General features: G+C 33.9%; 1 protein-coding gene across 8 annotated transcripts in view; it reads right to left on the minus strand.

Moving 5' to 3' along the window:
* Positions 1–874: 874 nt before the first annotated feature.
* LOC106057586 (probable helicase with zinc finger domain) overlaps positions 875–22,054 on the minus strand; it is a 38,305-nt gene continuing 17,125 nt past the window's right edge. For all 8 annotated transcript variants that reach the window (XM_056019983.1, XM_056019981.1, XM_056019980.1 and 5 more), the window contains exons 13-24: positions 21,716–21,826; positions 21,366–21,490; positions 20,917–21,126; positions 20,323–20,582; positions 20,087–20,205; positions 19,639–19,740; positions 19,343–19,534; positions 11,006–11,113; positions 10,714–10,789; positions 10,373–10,574; positions 7,767–8,022; positions 875–7,561 (exon numbers count right to left, since the gene is read on the minus strand). In XM_056019983.1, the coding sequence (XP_055875958.1) occupies positions 6,023–7,561; positions 7,767–8,022; positions 10,373–10,574; positions 10,714–10,789; positions 11,006–11,113; positions 19,343–19,534; positions 19,639–19,740; positions 20,087–20,205; positions 20,323–20,582; positions 20,917–21,126; positions 21,366–21,490; positions 21,716–21,826 (3,300 nt within the window). In that variant the 3' untranslated portion in view covers positions 875–6,022. The remainder of the gene's footprint in view (positions 7,562–7,766; positions 8,023–10,372; positions 10,575–10,713; positions 10,790–11,005; positions 11,114–19,342; positions 19,535–19,638; positions 19,741–20,086; positions 20,206–20,322; positions 20,583–20,916; positions 21,127–21,365; positions 21,491–21,715; positions 21,827–22,054) is intronic.

Consider the following 22,054-nt stretch of genomic DNA (forward strand, 5'->3'; position numbering starts at 1 on the left):
TTGATTTTTTTTCTTTATATACCAAGAAATTTACCATTCTAAGTTGTTGTTTTTTCTCCTTCACAATCAAATAATGCCTATTAAATTGACAAGGAAATCTCTCTGCAACCCCACACCATTACTCTAATAAATCAATCTTTTTTTTTAATTCAGTGTCTAGATAAGAGAATTAACATATTCATTAATTAGTCCTGCACTTTCCTAATTGTAGGTCTAGAAACATAGATACAGATTAGATGTGAGATTTGGATTTGAAATAACAGACATGGAGAATAACTTCTATAGTCACATAAAAAAAAACTAAAAGAAAAAAGTGCACATTTTATATGCAAACCTCCTTCCCAACAATAAAAAGAAAAGTTGAATTTAAAAAAAAAATTCTTTGTGCAACTTTCACCATAAGAATGGGATAGTTATTTTGATCTCTAATGAAGTATTTTTTAAGAGGTACCAGTAATAAAATCCACTTTTTTTTTTTTTTTATAATTTCTTAAATTTCCTCTCTTAGCAAGCACTCTTATTAAAAATTTTGAAAACTCTTAAATAACAATTAAATTTGACCCTCTTAATTTACAGTAGGCCCAAATGCAAACTATCAGGCTATATACCTGATTTATAATCTTAACCATTCTACTTAATTAACCTGTGCCAATGTTGATGAAGAAATGTAAGCATCAATAACATTTTCTTACATTTCACTCCCCAACATTAAATTAATGCAATTTGAGAATTATCTATATTTTATTAGACTAATTTCATCCAAAGGATAGTGTAGAATAACTGGTGTGAATAGGCCCTGTACGCTTACTTAATATTTTTAAAAATAAAAGCAACTCATTTGCCTTTTATATATATAAAATAAAATGAGACCATCTTTTTTCATGCTACAACAATAAGTTTATTACTAAGCTAAATGTTACACTAATTTGTTTAAAAGCCAAATGCAAACAACAAAATGACAAGTAATAAATTCTATGATTACAAAACTGAGGTGTACATCTTGGAGTTAACTACTCAGACTAAACTTGGTCAAGTCAGTCATTAAGTTTACACAAATCAACAACATTAAAAATCCATGCAGTGTCCAGTGCTGGGTGTAGCAAACTCTACATTTTCTTCCAAACAGATAGCCAACAAATTTTCATTTTTATATCCTCAGTGGCGAAGTGAAAGTAATGAGTCATACAAAAAAACTGCTGATTAAATTCTTTTATTTTCTAAAAAGATTTCAGCACTTCCTGGAGAGTAAATGAATAAATGTTGACTAAAAGGTTGGGAAAATGGCTGCCACACCTGAAGCACAGACTCCATCATATTTCAAACATGAAAAAAATGGGGAAAACTAAATATATTATTATAAGTTTAGATGTATTTATAAACGTGTACAAGTCAGATTAATATAAAACCCAGTAGCCCAAATCTAGATTGAAATTGACATGTTTTATGATTACCAATAAATTGTTGATGAACAGTTGAGAATGGTCTCAAAACAAAACAAAAATCTATATCAACAAGATGATAATCCAACAAAGAAACAGTTTCATTAACAAATTAAGCATATAAAAGTTAGTTTTGTTGGAAAAGCAAGAAATGAGATACTAAATTTATATTTTTAAATATATAAACATAGTGCATAAGCCTAAATACTTGCAACTAACAAGATATGTAGGCCTACACACAGATTTCTTTATTTACACCAATAAATGGTTACAAAATATTCTTGGAGATGGTAATTTGTAAATAAACTTAAGAATTGCCAGCTTTCCAAATACTGTATTAATAATGCAATCAATAAAGCCATGAATGTTCCATAAGTATTATGATGTCTGTGTGGGCATTAGTTTGATTTGAACTGAATCTCTTTGAGCAATGTAACAGGAAATATTATTAAAAACAAAAGACCATGGAAAAAACAATTATATAATATCATATGATCTTTGAGGAAATAATAGATCAATATAAAGGCTGAACAATAATGCAGCTTTTGATGTTAGGAAAAAAAAACTGATATAATTTAGTTAAAAGAAGAAATTTTTTTTTTATAATAATTCTATTCAAGTCAGAACTTCATCATACTTCATGGAACCAGGAACCTGGAAGGTTGATTTAAAAAATGGCTATTACGATTTTCCTATAAATTTAAAAGTATATTCCTGAGAAGAGAATTACTAGCTCGTTGGCCACAAGGGGAAAAATCTAGTTTGATAGTTATAATTTTTTAAATTAAAAAATAAATAAATGTAAATTTGACAAGATAGATCTAGATTGAACATCGGTTTTGAAAGGACTATCACATTCTTGAAAGTACTGTCGTGTTTGGAAATATTCGAATGTAAAGCTTTATTGATTCAATAATTAAATTAAATTAATGTTCAGGACAATTTTGTGCATTCTCTTTTGAGTCTAGATTTACAGGTCTAGATCTATATCATTGAAATTATTCAATTAAAAAAAACATGTCAGATTCAGTGTACCATAGCCATAGTGTACCGATAAATGAGTTGTTTATTAAATTTAAAATAGCTTAAAGTTTATAGATAGACTATCTAAGCTTTACTTATATTTTTACGTAAATCTGATTACGTCTAGATTCTAGATCTAGAAGTAGATATCGATCTAGACTAGATCTTAAGAAGTCTACCTGTAATAAAGGTACCAATAAATAAGTGGATTCTTATACAATGCCCACTGGCCAAATTGGTAGAATAGTTCGATCAAAAAGCTGATGGTGTCAAAATCAGAAGTTCGATGCCCGATTAGAGCTAAATATTTATTTTTTTTAAATATTTCATTTATTTTAAGTTGTATAAGGGAGGTATTGTCATTTTAAAAAATGTATTTTTTAATGTTTTTCTTGAAAATTAGTTCAAATATATATTTTATTTTATAGTAAATAAACAGTAATTTTTTAATAACAAGCTTAAAGAATCAACTAATTGTTTCCAAGAACAAAAAGACATTCGTACTAACTTATGTAAAATCAAATGACAAAAGAAATAATCTTCAGCAATGTTACTCACAATTAAAAGTTTTCATGAAATCTGAAACAAAATATATAATCTTATGTTTGTTCTTAAAGAAAAAAAAAGAGATCAAAAGCATATCTTTAGCTTCCACAAAACAATCAAGTTTCTTCCATGTTCTAGAATAAATCAGGTACACTATCAATAGTTTGAGTTCAGTTTACTTATGTAACAAGATACCATAGATTGTAATATTGGTGTTGAACATTATAAAAATTTTGTTGGCTACATATATACATTCTGTAGTCAATGAAATTTCAATTTAAAAAAAACAAAAACATTTTCACATATAAGAATCAAAAGCTACTGATCCTTTTACAACAAGAAAGGGACAAATTAAATTCTTTCAAAGAAAATTTTTAGAGGATGAACACATAACAGGGGAGATAAAACATTTAGATAGAATGATTTTTTTAAATCAAAACTTTCAACAAAAAAAAAACGAAAAGTATCACATTTGTGGATAAAAATGAAAAGGATTATTAAGTGTTTATCATTAAATTTGTCAAACTCTTAGACTGTGATATTACATCAGCAGTAAATGTTTTTAAAATGTGAACAATTTCAGACTACAGACTGATCCAATGCTAATTAAAGCTCCTCTTTCAGTGTTAAAGATGAGTACACACTTATTTCATATGAACTTCAATGTATAGTCCCATCTTCCATTGAAATCCTCATTTTAATCAGGGTCCATTTCCAATGCTAATGTTTACTGTGAGTGCCAACAAGAGTTTTATACGAGGTAGGAGTCTTAACTCAGTCATGTCAAATACACAAAATATGGCTGTTTATAGCAGTACTTACAACAAAACAGAAAATAATAATAGAATTCATTTTGAACTTGTTTTCAATAAATCAAATTAAAATGAAATGTTTATTAAATATCTAATGCATCTATAGAATCTCCTACTAGTCTAGAAGCAAAATTATTTATAATTATTTATGAAATTTAAGTTCTAAAGATCTCTTTTATGTTGTGCTAATTATAGCACATAATTTACATATTGAAAGTCACTATTCATTTTTTAAACTTTACACCTCTTATACTAGTGTTTAGTTTTTTTAGTAAGAGTATAACATATAAAGCATGCCACTGTACCATCTCTTTTTTTTTTACTGGTATGGAGGTATCATCAAGGTATATAATTTACAATAGAATCAGCTTTTTAAAAAAAAAAAAAGTGCACTTATATATATATATGCTGTGAATTTAAGCTGTGATTATCTTGTATTATATTCTGGGTGCACAAAAAAAAAATAATTAAGAAAGAAGATATATTTTATTTTAAAATTAAAATATATTTTAAAATGTTTTTTTAATTCAGCTTAACATACATGTGTTTTATAATTATCTTCACCACATACACAAAGATCAAGCTAAAATATGCTCAAAGGATTGTAGATTAGTTTTTAACAAATAATAATAAAGCTTAAAGGGGGGAAAAAAAGCAAAATAATAAAAAAAACTCCACTTAAACCAGTTAGAACCAACTATGTTTTCTTGATTGAATTATCTCCACCATTGTGCTTAGTGTGTGCATATTTCTTAACAGAGTGTTTCCTTGTCCCTACTGTTCTGTTAAACACAATGTAGTCAGTTGAAGTGAATTGGTATTGAAAGAAATAAACTTATGTAAACTAAGAGAACTATCCAAACAACAAAAAGGTGATCCAAGGCACACAAAATAGAGACCCATGACATCATTCTGTAGTGTAACAGTTGAACACTAAATGAGCAATTGAAAGAAAACAAAGCCTTTCTGTACTAAAACATAACTAAATGGCACACATAGATAGTTGTCACAGTCAAAATAGTGGACTTATTGGATTTAATGTTACTTTAGTGAATTTTGTGAATACAGAGTGTGAAAATGTAAATAGTGAACAGGAGTTAGGTATGACCAGAAGAAAGGTTGTATGAGAAATGGAGAGTTTGAGTTGACCAGTTTAAAATAATTAGTTGGAGAGTTTTGGAGAAGAAGTAAGTCGACAGTTGGAAGGTGTTAGTTGAAATAGTAAGTTGAGTTAAGTAGAACTTAGTTGGAGTTGAAAGTCAGTTGTAATAGTAAGTCAAGTTGTATAAGTTGAAATTGTCAGTAGAAGAAACAAGTCAAGTTTTAGTTGAAGTTAGTAAATTGAAGTTATTAATTTATGTAAATTCAAGTAATGGACTTAGTCCAATATGAAAGTATTTTAAGTGAAGCAAAAAGTTATGTTCATTAAATATCATCATGGAAATTATCCAACTAACAAAAACTCTTGTTCTCTCATACGACCTTGCTTCAGGTCATACCTAGCTCATGTTCACTATTTACACATTTTCAGCTCTCTATTCACAAAATTCACGTTAAGTCAAAGAAGGTCCACTAAGTGAACTATTATGACTGTGTCACTAGTGTAGACTATATACAGTATCCCACAGTGTTGCTGCTGAAGAAGTTCAACACATTCAACAAAATTGAACAACAATACAAGATAGCATCACAGTTCTTGAAACTATAGCAACTTTTTGTGTTTTTTTATAAACACATCATTAAAAACAAAAGATAAATGTACAAAACAAACTTGTTTACATATAAACACTGCATCAAAGTGAAGATTTCACTTCACATTCTAAATTCTGCAGAATTTCTGGTCAATGGAGAGGGGGAAAAAGCTGTAAAAAAAAGAGAGACAACATCAACAAATACCATAAGGGCCTGTGACCCTATTTATATGCATGGAGAAGCTCACCAAAATTACAACACATAATTGAAAGGATCACATGCACAATTATAGTTAAATACACAAGGTTTCTTACTGTGACACCTGAACAATGACCAAGTCTTCTAAAGAGATGTTATGGTACCAAGCCCTAACATTAAGATGTTAATAATGATGTCATTGTAAGTTATGAGTGTTTTATGGTCTTTAAAAAAAAGCCTGTCATGTTTATTTGCTGCAGTGATTATTGAAACACCATACTCCAGAAACATGCTGCTGCGACTGATAACACATCAAGGATGGGCTCCACCAATGTTAATTGATTTCAAAATGCCAAAAGGATCTACTTCAACATCAACTCCAGGGGTGATGAAGCCTTTCGGTGTTCTTGGAGTTTGGATCTCCAGCTGGGCAACTTCTTCTGCAGTTCGCTCCTGCCTTTGAACACCTCCTAGAATGCCTGTACTGTAAGATGGATGTGCTTCTTCTGTAGAAGGTGGCGTTGACGAAGAGGAAGCCTCACTATTCTCTGCCACTTGCCACTGCTGCATTCTCTGGGCAACAGACATTTTAAGCCTCAGATTTCTCCTGTTACTTCCACGCTCAAGAGAAGAGGACTCATCATCTGCTGAGCCTTCATCTATGTTATCATCTATCATCTGAATCATGTTGGTGATGACAGTGGGGGTGGGAAGGTCATCACTATACTGTCTGCTGAAGCCAGTTCGGAGCATCAAGTTGGGTTTTTGCCTACGATTGTTGAGCCTAGATCCACCATTGGTGTTTGCAGCCCTAGACTCATGTTGTTCACTGATACCACTGCCACTGTTTCCGTTTGTCTGGTTAGATGGAGGAGATATGGACAACGATCTCTCATGACTTAACTGAGCATTATTTCCTGAACTGGCATGCTCATCTTGTGTGTAGTTTGCAGGACTGAATGATCTTCTGCTACTGAGATCATCTAAAGAGGATGTTCTGTCTCTAATAAAACTGGCAGGACTATAGGATCTGATGTCACCTGATCCTGACCTATCTCTAATGAAATTAGCAGGGCTGTATGACCGATTTGATAATTGTGCTCTTTCTTCTCGAATGGGCAGGTTTGTGGGTGGGCTTGTGGGATTACTACTTGGCTGGTCAATGGTTTCTCCTGGTCTCCCTAAAAGATGGGCAGGAACATGCTTAACATTAGGTAAAAGCTGAATTCCAGAACTTGGAGAGTCTGACAATCTAGGACTACCTGAGCTGTCTGCAGTATCTGATCGATCTCTTGTCATGTAAACTTTACCTCCGTTAAAGGTAGCAGCTGGATAAACTTGAGTAGGGAAAGGATGGAAGCCACCCTGATGATGGGGCAAGCCAGTAAAAGCTGCTAAGGATTGTGGGCGAAGACCCTGGCCAGGAAACTGAGAGGTAGGAGCCAAATAAGATTGTAAATTAGGCTGGACAGGTGCAAATGCAAGTGCCCGAGGATCATCTGGCACATGGTAAAAAAATCCCCCTGCTGGTTGTGGCTGCATCATAGAAGAATAACCAGGCACAGTGGCAAAAGGTTGAACTCGAGGTGGGCTGTAGTACATAGGCTTTCCAGCACTTCTGTGTTGCCTAATACCTCGCCCTCCTGGCATTTCTACTGTTCGAGTTAAGCCTTCTCTCATAGGCCCACCACCTCTGCTGTGTGGAAAACTACCATGTGACATAAATCGATTAAATATTTGCCTGTTGTGTAGGAAACCCCTTCCGCCAAATGAAGGTGGATAGTGCATTGCTGGCATCAGGCCAGGGTTGTAAGGGAAGTACATAGGCTGTTGATACAGTGGAGGAAACATCTGGAGAGAGAGAAGAGCATTAGCACTTTAAAGCAGCTATATCATTTTAAGTACTGTGTTGTTTTTAGTTAGAACACATGTCATAAACATATCTAAGCTTACTATTGCTGTCTAGTCATATTTACAGTTAAGCATTGGAAGTTGAGTACAAATAGGTTTTAAAATAGCACTCAAACACTCAGAGACTGCAATAAAACTAAGTTACCTGGGGAAAGGGTTGTCCAGGTATGACTGCAGGCCAGTTTCCTAAATGAATACCAGGGTAGAATAATCCATGATCTTGATGATTAATATGGGGATTGTGATATGGACGACTGGGTACAAACTCTGGAGCCAGGGGGTTAAGGACAAAAGATTTTGTTAGTTCTGCTCTGTCCAACTGTTCTCTCAAAGGAATCCATGAAATGCCATGAAGGCTATTATTGAAGTGACATACCTCTAGAAAATACTCCCAAACTTTCCTAATAGAAAAAAAAAACAAAATTACACAAACTTGATGAAGCTAGACATTAGTAGATGATGTATAGCTTAAACCAGGGTTTGCCAAGCGTGCACCAAGAGTACATTGCAGAGGATACTGGGAAAAAAATTATTAAATGTCTCATGACTCTTGTAATAAAAAAAAAAAGTTCCCTTTCATACCTTGCCATCAATAGGGCAGATAATGTCAAGATAATGTTTCTGTAGCCCACGGTTAATGAGGGTTTTATGTGGTCAGCACAACAATCGCCTTTAATTATCCCCAACTAACGTCAAGTACCCATTAGAGCTGGGTGAACTCAGAGGTGCCCTAAGATCCAGAAATTAAGAACTCCAGTATTCACCTGGATTCAAACCTGGGACCCCTTTGTTCAGAAGCCTAGTGCTTTAACACTCACCACAGCACTTCCACTCTTGTAAAGTACATGTATTTATGTGTTACATAAATATAAACTAGGTTTTATTTTATTTATTAAAGGAGACTTTTGTAAGTACTAATACTAATGGTAGGGTAATTTTTATGTAAATTTAATTACTGTGCATATTAGTAGGTAGATGTTTATCAGAAATGTTCTAATTTGTCAATAGCTTATATATCTATATTATAAAGTAGAATGTGAGGGGTATGTATGTATGTATGTATGTATGTTACTTATAGACATCAAAACCGCTTGACCAATCTTGATAAAACTAGACAGGAATGTTCCTTGGGTACCAACTTAGACCGTAGTGTATGTATTGTAGCCCTAAAACAAACTTAAGACCCTCAAACAAAATAAAGTTGTCCGACTCTATTACAGCTATAGTATTTTATGGATCTAGGCCATGTCTACAATGTTGACATGAGAAAAGATAGAAAGGATTTAGACCTAGATCTAATTTTAAGAAATACACTTTGCGCAGATAGTTTTTTACTTTGACACATGAAAAGACAAAAGAAGATCCATTGATTTCATTATATAATAAAATTAACCTTCAATTTTGTGTTTCAAAAGCATTTTTTACATTAATTAGTTACTTATATCTGTGATTACAGATTTCCTGACGAACATTCTTTCATTAGACAATTCCGTAATGAATCGCGTACTAAATATTAATTCGTTTAATTGTTTACTTTATAATCCCATCCCTAGATCTAAAACTCTAATTCAACTCTAAGATGATAACACTTCTCTTCGCACAGATAGTTTTATACTTTAACACATTAACATATTAATTAAAGTCCATTCATTTCATATTTTGATCAAATAAACATTCAAATTTGGTTTTCTAAAGCTACATTCGCCTACGAAAGCTGCGAAGCCGAGTTGAGATAGGCCTAGATCTATATTCATTCATGAATCGCGTACTAAATATAATTTCGTTTAATTGTTCACTTTATAATCCCATTCATTTAACAAAGCTATCGCTCTTTTCGTTTTTAATAGATAAGAATGTATCGACTTCGGGTAAACCCATTTTCGCAAACCTAATTTTATTTTCGTAGCGAAAGAGAAATAACGTGAAAGGATCATTAGCTAAGTTTAACATACATATAAATCCAATCCACTAGATTATTCAAAAGCATTTTTTACATAAATTAGTTCCTGATATCTACAGATTTCCTGGCGAACATTCTTTCATTAGACATTACCAAATGGTTACACATTAACACATCTCTCTTCTGAGGTCTGAGTCTATTCCTAGGTCTAGGTCTAAAACTCTTACTGAACTCTAAGATGATAAAACTTCTTTTCGCAAAGATAGTTTTATGCTTTAACACATAAACATACTAATTATTGTCCATTCATTTGATATTTTAATCAAATTAACATTCAAATTTGTTTTCTAAAGCATTTTTAATACATTCATTCGCTGTTCGCTAAAGCTGCGTAGCCGTGTTGAGATAGGCCTATAATCATTCATGAAAAAAAGTTCACGCATGCGCAGCACAGAACTCTAGATTAGTGTAGATTTAGATCTATGTCTACCTCAAGATCTACTTTATACTTTATACACATGAACATACAAAATTTAGTCTATTCATCTCAAATTTTAATCAAATATATGTAGGCCTACAAGCAAATGTTTTAATTTGAAAAAAATGGATTTAAGCCTATTAGCTATTTTGATTTCATAGCTTCATTCACACTATTTTTACACTGACACATTCGCTTTACTTATTACATTATTATTTCGTTTAATTGTTTACAAAACACTCTCAGTGACTATATCGACAGTAATGCGCAAATAAAGACCCGCGGGTCGCGGGTAACATATGTCTAGTATATAATAAATAAAAGTTTGTAAAATAACTTCACCACAAGAAAGAGAGCCAAACTTGAAACATACCTGCACTTTCCAACCAGACAGACAGAAACTGGGTCCCCAACCACTACAACCAAGGACTGAGCTCGAGTAATGGCTGTGTTCAATAACTTAATGTTAGATAAGAAACCAAAGTCTAGGTACTCCTCCATGTTCATGTTGGGGTCAGAGCGACAAGTCAGCCTAGTTCTAGTTATAGAGATCATTATGGCCCTGTACTGCTTGCCTGGTAGATAAAAGATGGGGAATAACATAATTTTGTGTGTGGAGGTAATATAAAAAGAAAAGTTATCCCTTAATGAATTCAAGTGAATATAATTTAAAATAGATGAATTAGGAATCTAAGCTATGATATGATTCCTTACCTTGTACATTTGATACTCTTTCAACATTAACATTAAACAATTTCCTTTTCCTCAACTCAGCTCGTATCCTAGCAACCTGTCAATAAGGGCATTTTGTTTTATTAATCTTTTCAAAGAAAGTAGGATCTAAATACTTTCAAAGTAAAGGCTAACACAAAGTTAGGAAAGATAAGATTTTTTTATTTTATGTCAGGAGAATCAACGAATGAGGTGAGTTGCCGGAATTAATAAAAAAAACAACTAATTAACAAAAGAATTATCTTTTCCCAAATACATTCAATACCAAGCCTACCTGATCTGAGTAAGGTGCCACAATACTTATTCCATTGTTATCAAATGCCCCCCAAGCTTCAGGCCATTTTTTCTTCAGCTCATCAACTCTCTCCACTATCTCATACACCTGAATAATAAGTGTTATGAACATAAAGATAAGAGATTCGAGAACCATGTCTGTCTAGTATGGCTTTAATACACTGAATGACTACACAACACACATTTCGTGAAAACATTCTCACGGACGAGTTACAAGCACATGTAAACATAAGAACGACAACCGATACATAATATAATTTTCATAACATTCACCCCCAGTTCAAATAATGCTAACTAGTATTATAAACAATGAAAGAATTAATTAAGTGCAGAATAATAATAGAGATTCAAGTAAACAAACAATGTAGAATAGCATGACATAATGTAACATGTTGATATAAGTAAGTGTAGAATAATAGCTTATTAAAATATATCATGATAGATCAAATATCACATTAAAGTCAAGTCAACAAAACCAAATGAAAGTAGTACAATAAACAAATGTCATTTTGGAGACAAAACTGAATGTCAAAGTAAGTGCTCTAGTAAGCTGATGAGCTTTTACACTTTGTAGTTGGGCCTAGTTCTCCTTACTCTAAGATTGTATGTATGTGTAGTTTCATCTGCTTGAGTTTCGGACGGTCTGGCTATGTCTTTGGTGGTGCTGGTGGTTTCTTCAGGCATGATAGAATCAGTCGGTTGATTCCTGGGAGGTGAGCTTTGGATAGGGCAGCCAATATCAAGCTCTGTTCTACTCTGATTCTCATTTTCTATAACTTTTTGTTCCTCCCTAGGGGCTAACATTCGTAAGGAGACAGTTTCCTCTCGACCGTTTGGTGTTCGGATTACAGCGTACTGAGGGTTGCATGTTACCAAATCAACTTCCTCTGTTATGGGATCATATTTGGATGATCTAACGTTCTTCTTCAGCAGGACAGGACCAGGACTGGTCAACCATGTTGGCAAGGATGTCCTGAAACCACTTCTTCGGTTGAACCCAAGAAGTCGTTCATGTGGTGTCCTGTTAGTTGCAGTGCATAGTAATGACCGGATGGATTGCAGAGCATCATTTAGTACTAGTTCCCATTTAGCTATGTCCAATTCCTTAGAATGTAGAGCCAAGGTGATGGCTTTCCATAAATTCCCTTTAAGTCATGTCTCCATATGAATACACCTGTGTATTATGCCTTAGGCAACAAAGATGCATCATGGCACTGTGTACCGTGTGGGTTACCTCAGTTTACATCAGGGCTGTTTGATTCCTTTGATGCAGACACTTCTAACCCATACAACATCCTAAACACCATCCCAAACCAAACTCACCAACCACTAGCCAGATCCACTCCTGTTAAACCTAAATCTACTAAAATTAATACAACAGCCTCACTAAACAAACCTACTAAAGAAGTAACACCAAAATACCTTAAAACCTTAATAATAAATTTTCAAAGCATTAGGAACAAAACAGCAGACTTAGAAATTTTATTAGAATGTGAGAAACCAGACATAATTGCAGGCACAGAAACTTGGCTACATCCTGAAATTTATAATGCAGAAATTTTCAATAGTAATTATGAAATTTTTAGAAAAGATAGGGCTGATAATAAAGGAGGAGTTCTTTTAGCAATAAAAAACACTCTTATAGCAGAAGAAATTACCTTACCTAACTCAAAAAATATAGAATCAACATTTTGTAAAATTAATACCACCTCAACATCCCTAATAATAGGCAGCATTTACAGACCACCAAATTCTAGTTTAGAATACAGGCAGGAACTATGTAATCAGATTACGACACTTAAAGAGACAAATAAAAATGCAGTTTTTTGGATTATGGGTGATTTCAACCTACCTGATATAAATTGGAAAACACTAACCATAGATAAACACCAAAACCTTAAGGACATAAATGAGCTTTTCATAGAAACTTTACACAACCTAAGTTTAGATCAAATCATTAAAAAGCCAACTAGATTAAACAACACATTAGATCTCTTCTTAACCAACAGACCTGGATTAGTAGTTGATTATGATATTATCCCTGGTCTATCAGACCATGAGATCATAAAAATACACAGTCAGATAAAAGCAGTAGCCAATATAAAACCCAAAAGAAAAATCTTACTCTGGAATAAATGTAACCTAACACAACTACAACAAGCTGCATTAAACTTTCAACAAACATTCTTATTAGAAACAGACATTAACCAACCAGTCGATGACCTCTGGAATTTCATTAAAAACCATCTTAAAAGCATTATAGAAAATCAAATACCAACTAAATACACATCAAACAAAATAAATAAATGCTGGTTTAATAATAGACTAAAGAAGCTTTGTAAACAGAAGGAAAACCTATATAGAAAATTTAAAGAAACTAATGCAGAAAGAGTTTACAAAAAGTATATAAAAATTAAACACTTAACCCAAAAAGTAAGCAGACAGCTGCAGAGTGAATACATAAACAATGTAATATCTAAAGACAACAACAAAAACCTATGGTCATACATTAAGTCTAAGAAAATGGAAACAACAGGCGTAGCGCCATTAAAAGATGAACATAACATAATACATAATGATAATGAAACTAAAGCAAACATTCTAAACAAATACTTTGCATCAGCATTCTCAGCCCCAGGAGACAAAGACATATTACTGAATTTGAACCAAGTAGACAACATAGAAGATATAGTAGTACAAGAAAATGGAATTCAAAAACTATTAGCCAACACCAAACCAAATAAAGCTTCTGGACCTGATGGTATTCCAGCTAGATTACTCAAAGAACTAAGTAATGAGCTAGCCCCAGTGTTCAAAATACTCTTTCAGGCTTCACTTAACCAGGGCAGAGTACCAAAGGACTGGAAAGAAGCTAATGTCACCCCCCTATTTAAAAAAGGAGAAAAATCTGACCCAGGAAACTACAGACCAGTATCACTTACCAGCATCACATGTAAAATCCTAGAACACATAATATGTAGCAACATCATAAACCACTTAGACAAACATAATGTCCTCACACCATACCAACATGGCTTTAGGAAATATAGATCATGTGAAACACAACTAATAGGACTAATTGATGATTTTTCAAAAGGTTTAGATAATAGTGAACAAATAGATGCTATCTTACTAGATTTTTCTAAGGCTTTTGACAAAGTTCACCACCATAGTTTGCTTAAAAAATTAAAATATTTCGGCATTAATGGTCCACTGCATCAGTGGATTAAAGACTTTCTGATAGGGAGAGAACAAACTGTAATAATAAATGGCTCTAAATCAACACCGATAACAGTAAACTCAGGTGTACCTCAAGGAACAGTCTTGGGTCCACTACTATTTTTAATTTACATAAATGATTTACCAAATTGCATTACTTCAGGAACAAAAGTCAGATTATTTGCAGACGATTGCATAATATATAGAACAATAAAAACAACACAAGACACAGATATTTTACAAAGAGAATTAGATGAATTACAGAAATGGGAATCAAATTGGAGCATGTCTTTCCACCCAGAAAAATGTCAGTTGTTAAGAGTAACAAAAAAACTAAAACAAATTAATTCCACTTATCTTATTCATGGCAAACCAGTAACACAGACTAAAAACGCAAAATACCTAGGTGTTATAATAAATGAAAAACTGTCATGGAATCCACATATTGATGAAACTACAAAAAAATCAAACAAAGCATTAGGATTTATTAAAAGAAATTTCTATAAATCAAATAAGAACATAAAACTAAAATGTTATTTAACCTTGGTTAGGCCAATAATAGAATATGCATCCTCTGTTTGGGACCCCTCAACTCAAGAAAACATTAAGAAACTAGAACAGACACAAAATAGAGCAGTGCGATTCATAACAAACGAATATTCACATTTGACTAGAGTAACACCTTTAGTAAAATCACTAAATTTAGAAAGCCTTCAGGACAGAAGGCTCAAAAGTAAAGTAGCAATAATACATAAAACACTGAACCATAATCTTCAAATACAAAAACAAAATTTAATAAAATACTCTGAAAGACACAAAGATAAAGGCACATTCCTCGTCCCATATCCTAGGACAAATTTGTAAAAATACTCCTTCTTCCCTAGTGCTATTAGAGCATGGAATGGGTTGCCTGAGCTAGCCAGGAAAACCAGTGACTTGGCAGAATTTAAGTCATTGGTTAATATGCATGACTAAATGCATGACGCGTAGGACGTAATCATCTTCTTTTTTGAAGTAACGTCTGTATTATATAAGATAAGATAAGATAAGTTTCTCTATTTGTCCGTTTCCTCTCGGACTGTAAGGGGTCGTTCTACTGGTTGCAATTCCTCTCTCGTGGAGGAAGTGCTGCACCTCTGTAGACATAAACGAAGTTCCCCTGTCAGTGTGGACATACGCTGGAAATCCAAATAGGGCGAATAGTTCATTGAGACATTTAACGACCGTAGAGGAAGACATATCCGGACATGGAAATGCAAATGGAAATCTAGAGAATTCATCTAAAATGGTAAGTAGATATCTATTTCTTGAAACAGTAGGGAGAGGTCCCTTGAAATCCATACTAATTCTCTCAAAAGGTTGAGTTGCTTCAATCAGTTCTCCGGTCGGCTGTCGAAAAAAACGGGGCTTTAGTTCTGCACAAGCTTGACCTTGTTCTATTACAGTTCTGACGTCATCACAGGAAAATGGAAGATTTTTAGTCCTTACGTAGTGCAATAGTCGAGTAACGCCCGGGTGGCAAAGACTAGTATGTAGCAATTTAAGGTCATTGCGAGTGATGGCAGATAGATAGTTTCTGGTAAATGTATCAGCTACAGTGTTCTGCTTGCCAGGGCGATAGATGATGTCATAGTGGAAACACGAGAGTTCAAGTTTCCACCTTTGGATTTTTTCATTTTTAATTTTTCCTTTGTTTGACCTGTTATACATGAAAGAGACAGATCGCTGATCCGTAACAAGTGTAAACAGTTTACCAACTAAGAAATGTTTCCATTTCCTCAGCGACTCAACAATGGCATATGCTTCTTTCTCAACTGAAGAATGTTTTCTTTCACTTTTTGTTAATGAGCGAGAGAAGAAAGCAACGGGCCGGCCATCTTGGTTGAGGGTAGCTGCAATGGCTATATCAGAAGCATCCGTCTCAACGGTTAAAGGGCGATTCGGATCAATAGTATATATGGCGGCTTTTTCAAGCTCATTTTTCAAACTTTCAAATGTTCTTTTGACTTCTTCGGAGACAGGAAATTGTTGATTTCTTGTTAACAGGCTTATTTTTGTTGAGAAGTTAGGTATCCACTGTGAGTAGTAAGTCAGAAGACCCACTACTCGTTTCTGTTCACGCATGTTCACTGGTACGGGTAATTTCCTTAGAGCGCGAAATCTCTCCGGATCTGGCTTAAGTTGTACTTTGGAAATCGCTGTAGGCTTCGGTCGTGTGATTCAGAGTCCATACCGCAGATGGTCACATTGTCCACAAAAGTGTCAGTGTGTCTTCGTCTTCGATGATTTTGTCAATCGTACGCTGAAAACAGGCGACTCCATTCGTAACGCCAAACGGAATCCGACGGAATTGGTACAGTTTCCCACATGCTTCGAAGGCTGTGAACGGCCTTTCCTCTTCTTTTATAGGAATCTGATGGTATGCACTTTTCAGGTCTAAAGTGCTATATACAGAGTATTGCGAAATTTTCTCTGCCAATTCGTCAATTCTGGGCATAGGGTAGGCGTCTAGTAGAGTGAACCTGTTTATGGTTTGGCTGTAGTCCACAACCATTCTTTTCTCATGTCTGTCATTTGTTGTGACTAGGACTTGTGCACGCCAGGGAGATTTAGATGGTTCAATAATTTCATTCTTTATTAGTTGTTGAATTTACTTCTCTATAAACTTTCTATCTGGAACTGAGTATCTGCGAGACCTTGTAGCCACTGGGGTACAATTTGGTGACAGATTACTAAATAGGCTAGGAGCCTCTACCTTCTCTGGCTGGAGAGTACTCAGGCATAACGATGGTTTCTGACCATCGAAAGGAATAAACAAGTTTTGGTGCAAACTTATAAAGTAAAGTCCAAGAATTACGTCAGAGCATAAATAGTCTAATAGAGAAAGTCTAACTCCATCGTATCGTTCATTTTTGAGACGTATTTTAGCGTAGATATGTCCTTGAGTGATTCTAGTTAGATGGGTGGAAGCCATAAAGATTCTGTTGCCTGAGGAACATGTCTGCTATTTGTGCTTCTTAGCGATATGCGTCGAAATATAGCTTTCACAGCTCCCAGTGTCTACTAGGGCTTTCAATGGCACGTTGTTGATGCAAATTGGTATTGTAGATTTGTTTAAATTCAAAGGCTGTACAGTAGCGATAGCCGAAACTGTTGAAGATCTAGATTTGCAAACTCTTTGAAAGTGACCCTTTTTGAAGCACTGATTGCATGTCACTTCCCTTGCAGGGCATTGAGAGCGGGGATGCTTAACCCTGCCGCAAAATAACACTTCCTAGCAAATGCATTTATTTCATGTGTGTGTGAATTGCTTGCACTTTGAGGAATCGTAACATTTGGCAAGGGTGAGGCCAAAGAATTGGTGAGAGTAGTTGCCGCGCAATTAGTTTCCAGCTGTGATGATTCATACTGTAATGAGTGCTGATAAGCATGTTCTAGTAAGCGAGCCTCCTCGAAAGCGTCCTTTAAACTCAAAACAGTCTCTTCAAGTAGACGTTTTCGAATGCTGTTGGACACTAGTCCATTGATAAACGAGTCTCTAATAGCCTCTTCTCTGTGTTGTTCAGCAGTCACCGCTTTGAAGTTGCAATCTTTGGATAGAATTCTTAATTTCTGCATGTAAGCATCTATTGTTTGACCTTGCTCTTGTTTGCAAGTAGCTAACCTGTGCCTAGCAAACACCTCATTCTTTGGTTGAATGTAGATGCCATTTAGAGTCTGGATAGCTTCATCAAATGTCTCTTTATCAAGTATCATTTGATATACAGCAGGAGAGATATAGTTTATCTGTAGTTTCTTAGTATCAAGATTGTCTACTGATACTACCGATATAAAATTTTTAAACGTTTCATACCAGTGCTGCCAATGCTCTGCTGCTTGAGGTGCTGTGGGCTCGATGTCAAACTTCTCTGGGCGAAATATCCTATCCATTTTGAAATTCTAACAACTTCACAGTTTTGCATTCAGTGTATTAAATTGTTATGAACATAAAGATAAGAGAGTCAAGAACCATGTCTGTATAGTATGGCTTTAATACACTGAATGACTACACAACACACATTTCGTAAACACATTCTCACGGACAGTTACAAGCACATGTAAACATAAGAACGACAACCGATACAGAATATAATTTTCATAACAATAAGATAAACTGTTGATCATTTCAAGACACAAATAAACATGATCGTGCTTGTTGACTATGTTTATAAATAAGATTATTATTGCTTTAAATTCTGTCCCAACATTATAGTATCATAATATTTTTTAGAAATATGTTACAAGGTCAAATCTAATGGTATTTTGAGTGATTCCCCATCACCACTTTTACTGAATCCTAAATGATGGAGTTGTCTAGATATCTTTGATCATCAAAACTAAATAAATAGAAAATTTGTTGATTGTTAAGGTTCATGGAGTTTAATATTGCCTATCATTGACTCCTTCTTTACTAATGTCTGAGAAATGGAAAGTGTACAGTACTCAAAGATAAAATCCACTAAGTAATAATTTCTCAATCTTAAAAGAAAAGGAGGAAGTGAGACAGAAAAATTAATGAAGGACATATCTTACGAATGAAAATGTTTTAAAGATGCAACACTATGTCATTTTTTCATCATAAATTGTTATTACAGAGACACGAAAAAATTAAAAACATCAAACTGTGGGAGAAGGGTGGACAGAAAAATATAGATGTCCATATCTTAGATGGTAACACCCTTAGCAAACATACTAACAACAAAGCCAGACAGGCCTTAGAGTGGAACCTCCAGGGCACAAGTCGCAGAGGAAGACCAAAAAGAATGTGTCAACAAAGTGTACATGATGAATCCGAAAAGACAGGAAAGAACAGGGAGGCCATTAAAAAACTAGCAAGAGACAGTGGAGAGTGACACATTTTTTACTGAGGCCCTATGTTCCATGAAGAATGCAAAGGAAAGATGATGATGATTAATAAGTGCTATATCTGGATTAAGCTAGAGGATTCAGTCTATAGCTAAGGCTAAATTTATGTATGCACCTTGGACAGACTCCACTAAATATCTCCTTACAAATTTAACTTGAGGAGATTCTATTAAATATGTCTCTTATGACATACCTCTGAAAGATTGTAGAAGCCAGTGCTGTTTTCATGTTGAATCTCTTCTCCTTTGGCAGCGTAAAATGTCAGAGGATAAAACTGGTCATGAGCAACTATGTTACCACTGGGAATGAGTTTATTGTCATAGAATAGTTCTGAGGTAAAGTCTACAATAGAGGCATGGGCTCTATAGTTTTCACATAGCATCACCTGAAGAAGAAAATGATGAAATTTTATTTTAAAAGTCTATTTCTAACCACCCATTATAAATGCATTCAGGCTTTATTAAGTTTTACAATGGTCCAAGTACTCACCATATATACACATTCTTTAGGATAGAGCTCATGTAATCTCTCTAGTAATGAAGTATGAAATCCTTGCTGCCTTGTAAAATCTGAATACACCTCAGGACTCATCTGAAAAATAAAATGAAACATGTGAATTTATCTTAAATATTCTAGATGAATTTATACAAGACTTGAAAAAAAAAAGATGTAAGTCTATTATTGTTGCAGAAAAAGTAGCGTTTTATTTTGAATTTTGTTTTAAAGATTAAAACATTTCCTCAACACCACATAACATGATATACTATATTTTATATCATATATACAGTTAACTTTTAAAAGCTTCAAATATTTCAAAATGTATGTTTTCAATACAGTCATACCGGTAACAATGCTATAAAACGATCAAAGAAACAGCCAAACCAATATAGGCCTGCTAAAAATGGACACACACACAGATATTAGTAGCTGGACCAACCTGCATATGATCACCGGCAAAAACAATTCTTGTTTTCTCATGAGCAACAGAAAGAGGAATGATTGTCTCACTTTCTAAAGACTGTGCAGCTTCATCTATAAATATATGACTGAAAGCATCTGGAAACAAAAAAAGTACAAACACTTTTTAATTTCTAAAAGACATTTTTTTTTGTTTCTACAACTACTAAAAAAAAAAAAGATGCCAGTGAAATGCTGTAGTGAGAAGTTACAAACCTTTAGGTAAATCTAAATCCACCACATATCTAGCACTGTTGAGTGTGGTGATGATGATCCTGTGTTTCATAACATCCTCAACAGTGGGTGCCCTGAAAGTCCCAGCCATAGGACCCTCTCTCTCCAACAATGTGTACTCTAATACAACCTCTGGAACAGTCTGGATCCACCTGTACTTGTACATGATCCTGAGTGGCCTGGCCTGTTCATCCGTCACCACATAATTATGGAGGAACTCTTTAATGTACAAGTCCGCAGCACTAGAAAATGACAATTTTTTTTTTTACAAAGGTTTATGATCTAAATGCAAATAGAAATTGAACAAGTAAGTGAACCCCAAACTATTCAGTACAACCTGGAAAACAAGAGTTTTCTCATATCTTGATGAAGAATCAGAGCAGGTAACTATAACACTGATACATTAATTCTAATGTTCTAAAAATTTATCATTCCGACTTAAATACATTTAGTGGTATGTTGCTAAGAACTTGGCAGTCTATTTTTTATTATGAAGCTGAAGTTACATTTTGATGGGATCAAGTATTTGTACAAAAAGTTAAAAAAAAGAAATTGTGTAGCACTACAAAACCTTACCTGTTGGAGTGAGTGCAAATCAATATTCTAGTCCCTGTTTGTTTTAAGACCTGTTTGGCTGCCTGGGCCATTGTAAATGTTTTACCAGTACCAAAAGGTCCTACAATCAAAAGGGGAGGCAATTTAATCTTCTGGCTGGCCAATATCAGCTTTACAGCATCTTTCTGTTTTTCATTAAGTTGCTTCCCTTCACTGATATCTTTGAGCTCACTATACAAATATGCAAAACAAAATTAATAATACCAATAATGTACTCAACTAGGAAGCTAGTATTGAAATAGATAGGAAATATCATTTATATGATGGGTTTGATTGAGAGGGTCAATATTTTTTATTTTGTTTTTACATTTTTAAACATTTGCAATCTAAAACATTTCTTTAAGGCATCAGGAATCACAGAAAAGTAAGTTTGAAACTTATTACTCAAAAAATTTTAACAGATAACTTACATATCTTCTAGTTCTAATTTCTCTGGTACATTGTCAAGATCTGGAAAAACAATGTCAAGTGTAGGAAGCCTGTCCACAGCTGAATGCATTTCACACATTGGAAGTCTGTTCAGTTGAAACTGTATCTGTTTATAAAAGGTAAGAATCAGGTGTATTTGTACTATTAAAGAGAGGATTTGTGGTCTCCAGATAAAAACTTGTGAAATTGTTATGAGGTCAGGGTTTTAATATTACAAATTTTTTATTATTATTATTTAATTGAAAATTCAATAACAGTCAAAATAAAATAGTCTCTAGCCAATTCTGCAGAAGTAAAATAAAAAAAAACAACCTAAATGACACATTTGTACCTGAGCAGTAAATTCTTGATCACAAGACAAGCCAAGTTCCTCAACACAAGGCTTAGATAGTCTCATAAAAATAAAGTTTTTTCCTTTGTCTTCTATGATGGCTTCATACACCTGAGAAATAGAGTTACAAGCAACATATAAAAGAAGCAGCCTGAAATGTATTCTTGAAAAAAAACATGAGCTTGTAGTATAACTGGACAACCAAACAATATAAAAGCATCTGTAGGACCAACACAGTTTCATACAATTATATTTTGTATCTTAGTAACATTTTTTTTTGCTATCTAAAGCAGCAAAAGTGGTTTATTTAGTGTTTTTTTTATATAAATTAAAAACATT

Source organism: Biomphalaria glabrata, chromosome 2 (genome assembly GCF_947242115.1).
Source record: "Biomphalaria glabrata chromosome 2, xgBioGlab47.1, whole genome shotgun sequence".
Lineage (NCBI taxonomy): Eukaryota > Metazoa > Mollusca > Gastropoda > Planorbidae > Biomphalaria > Biomphalaria glabrata.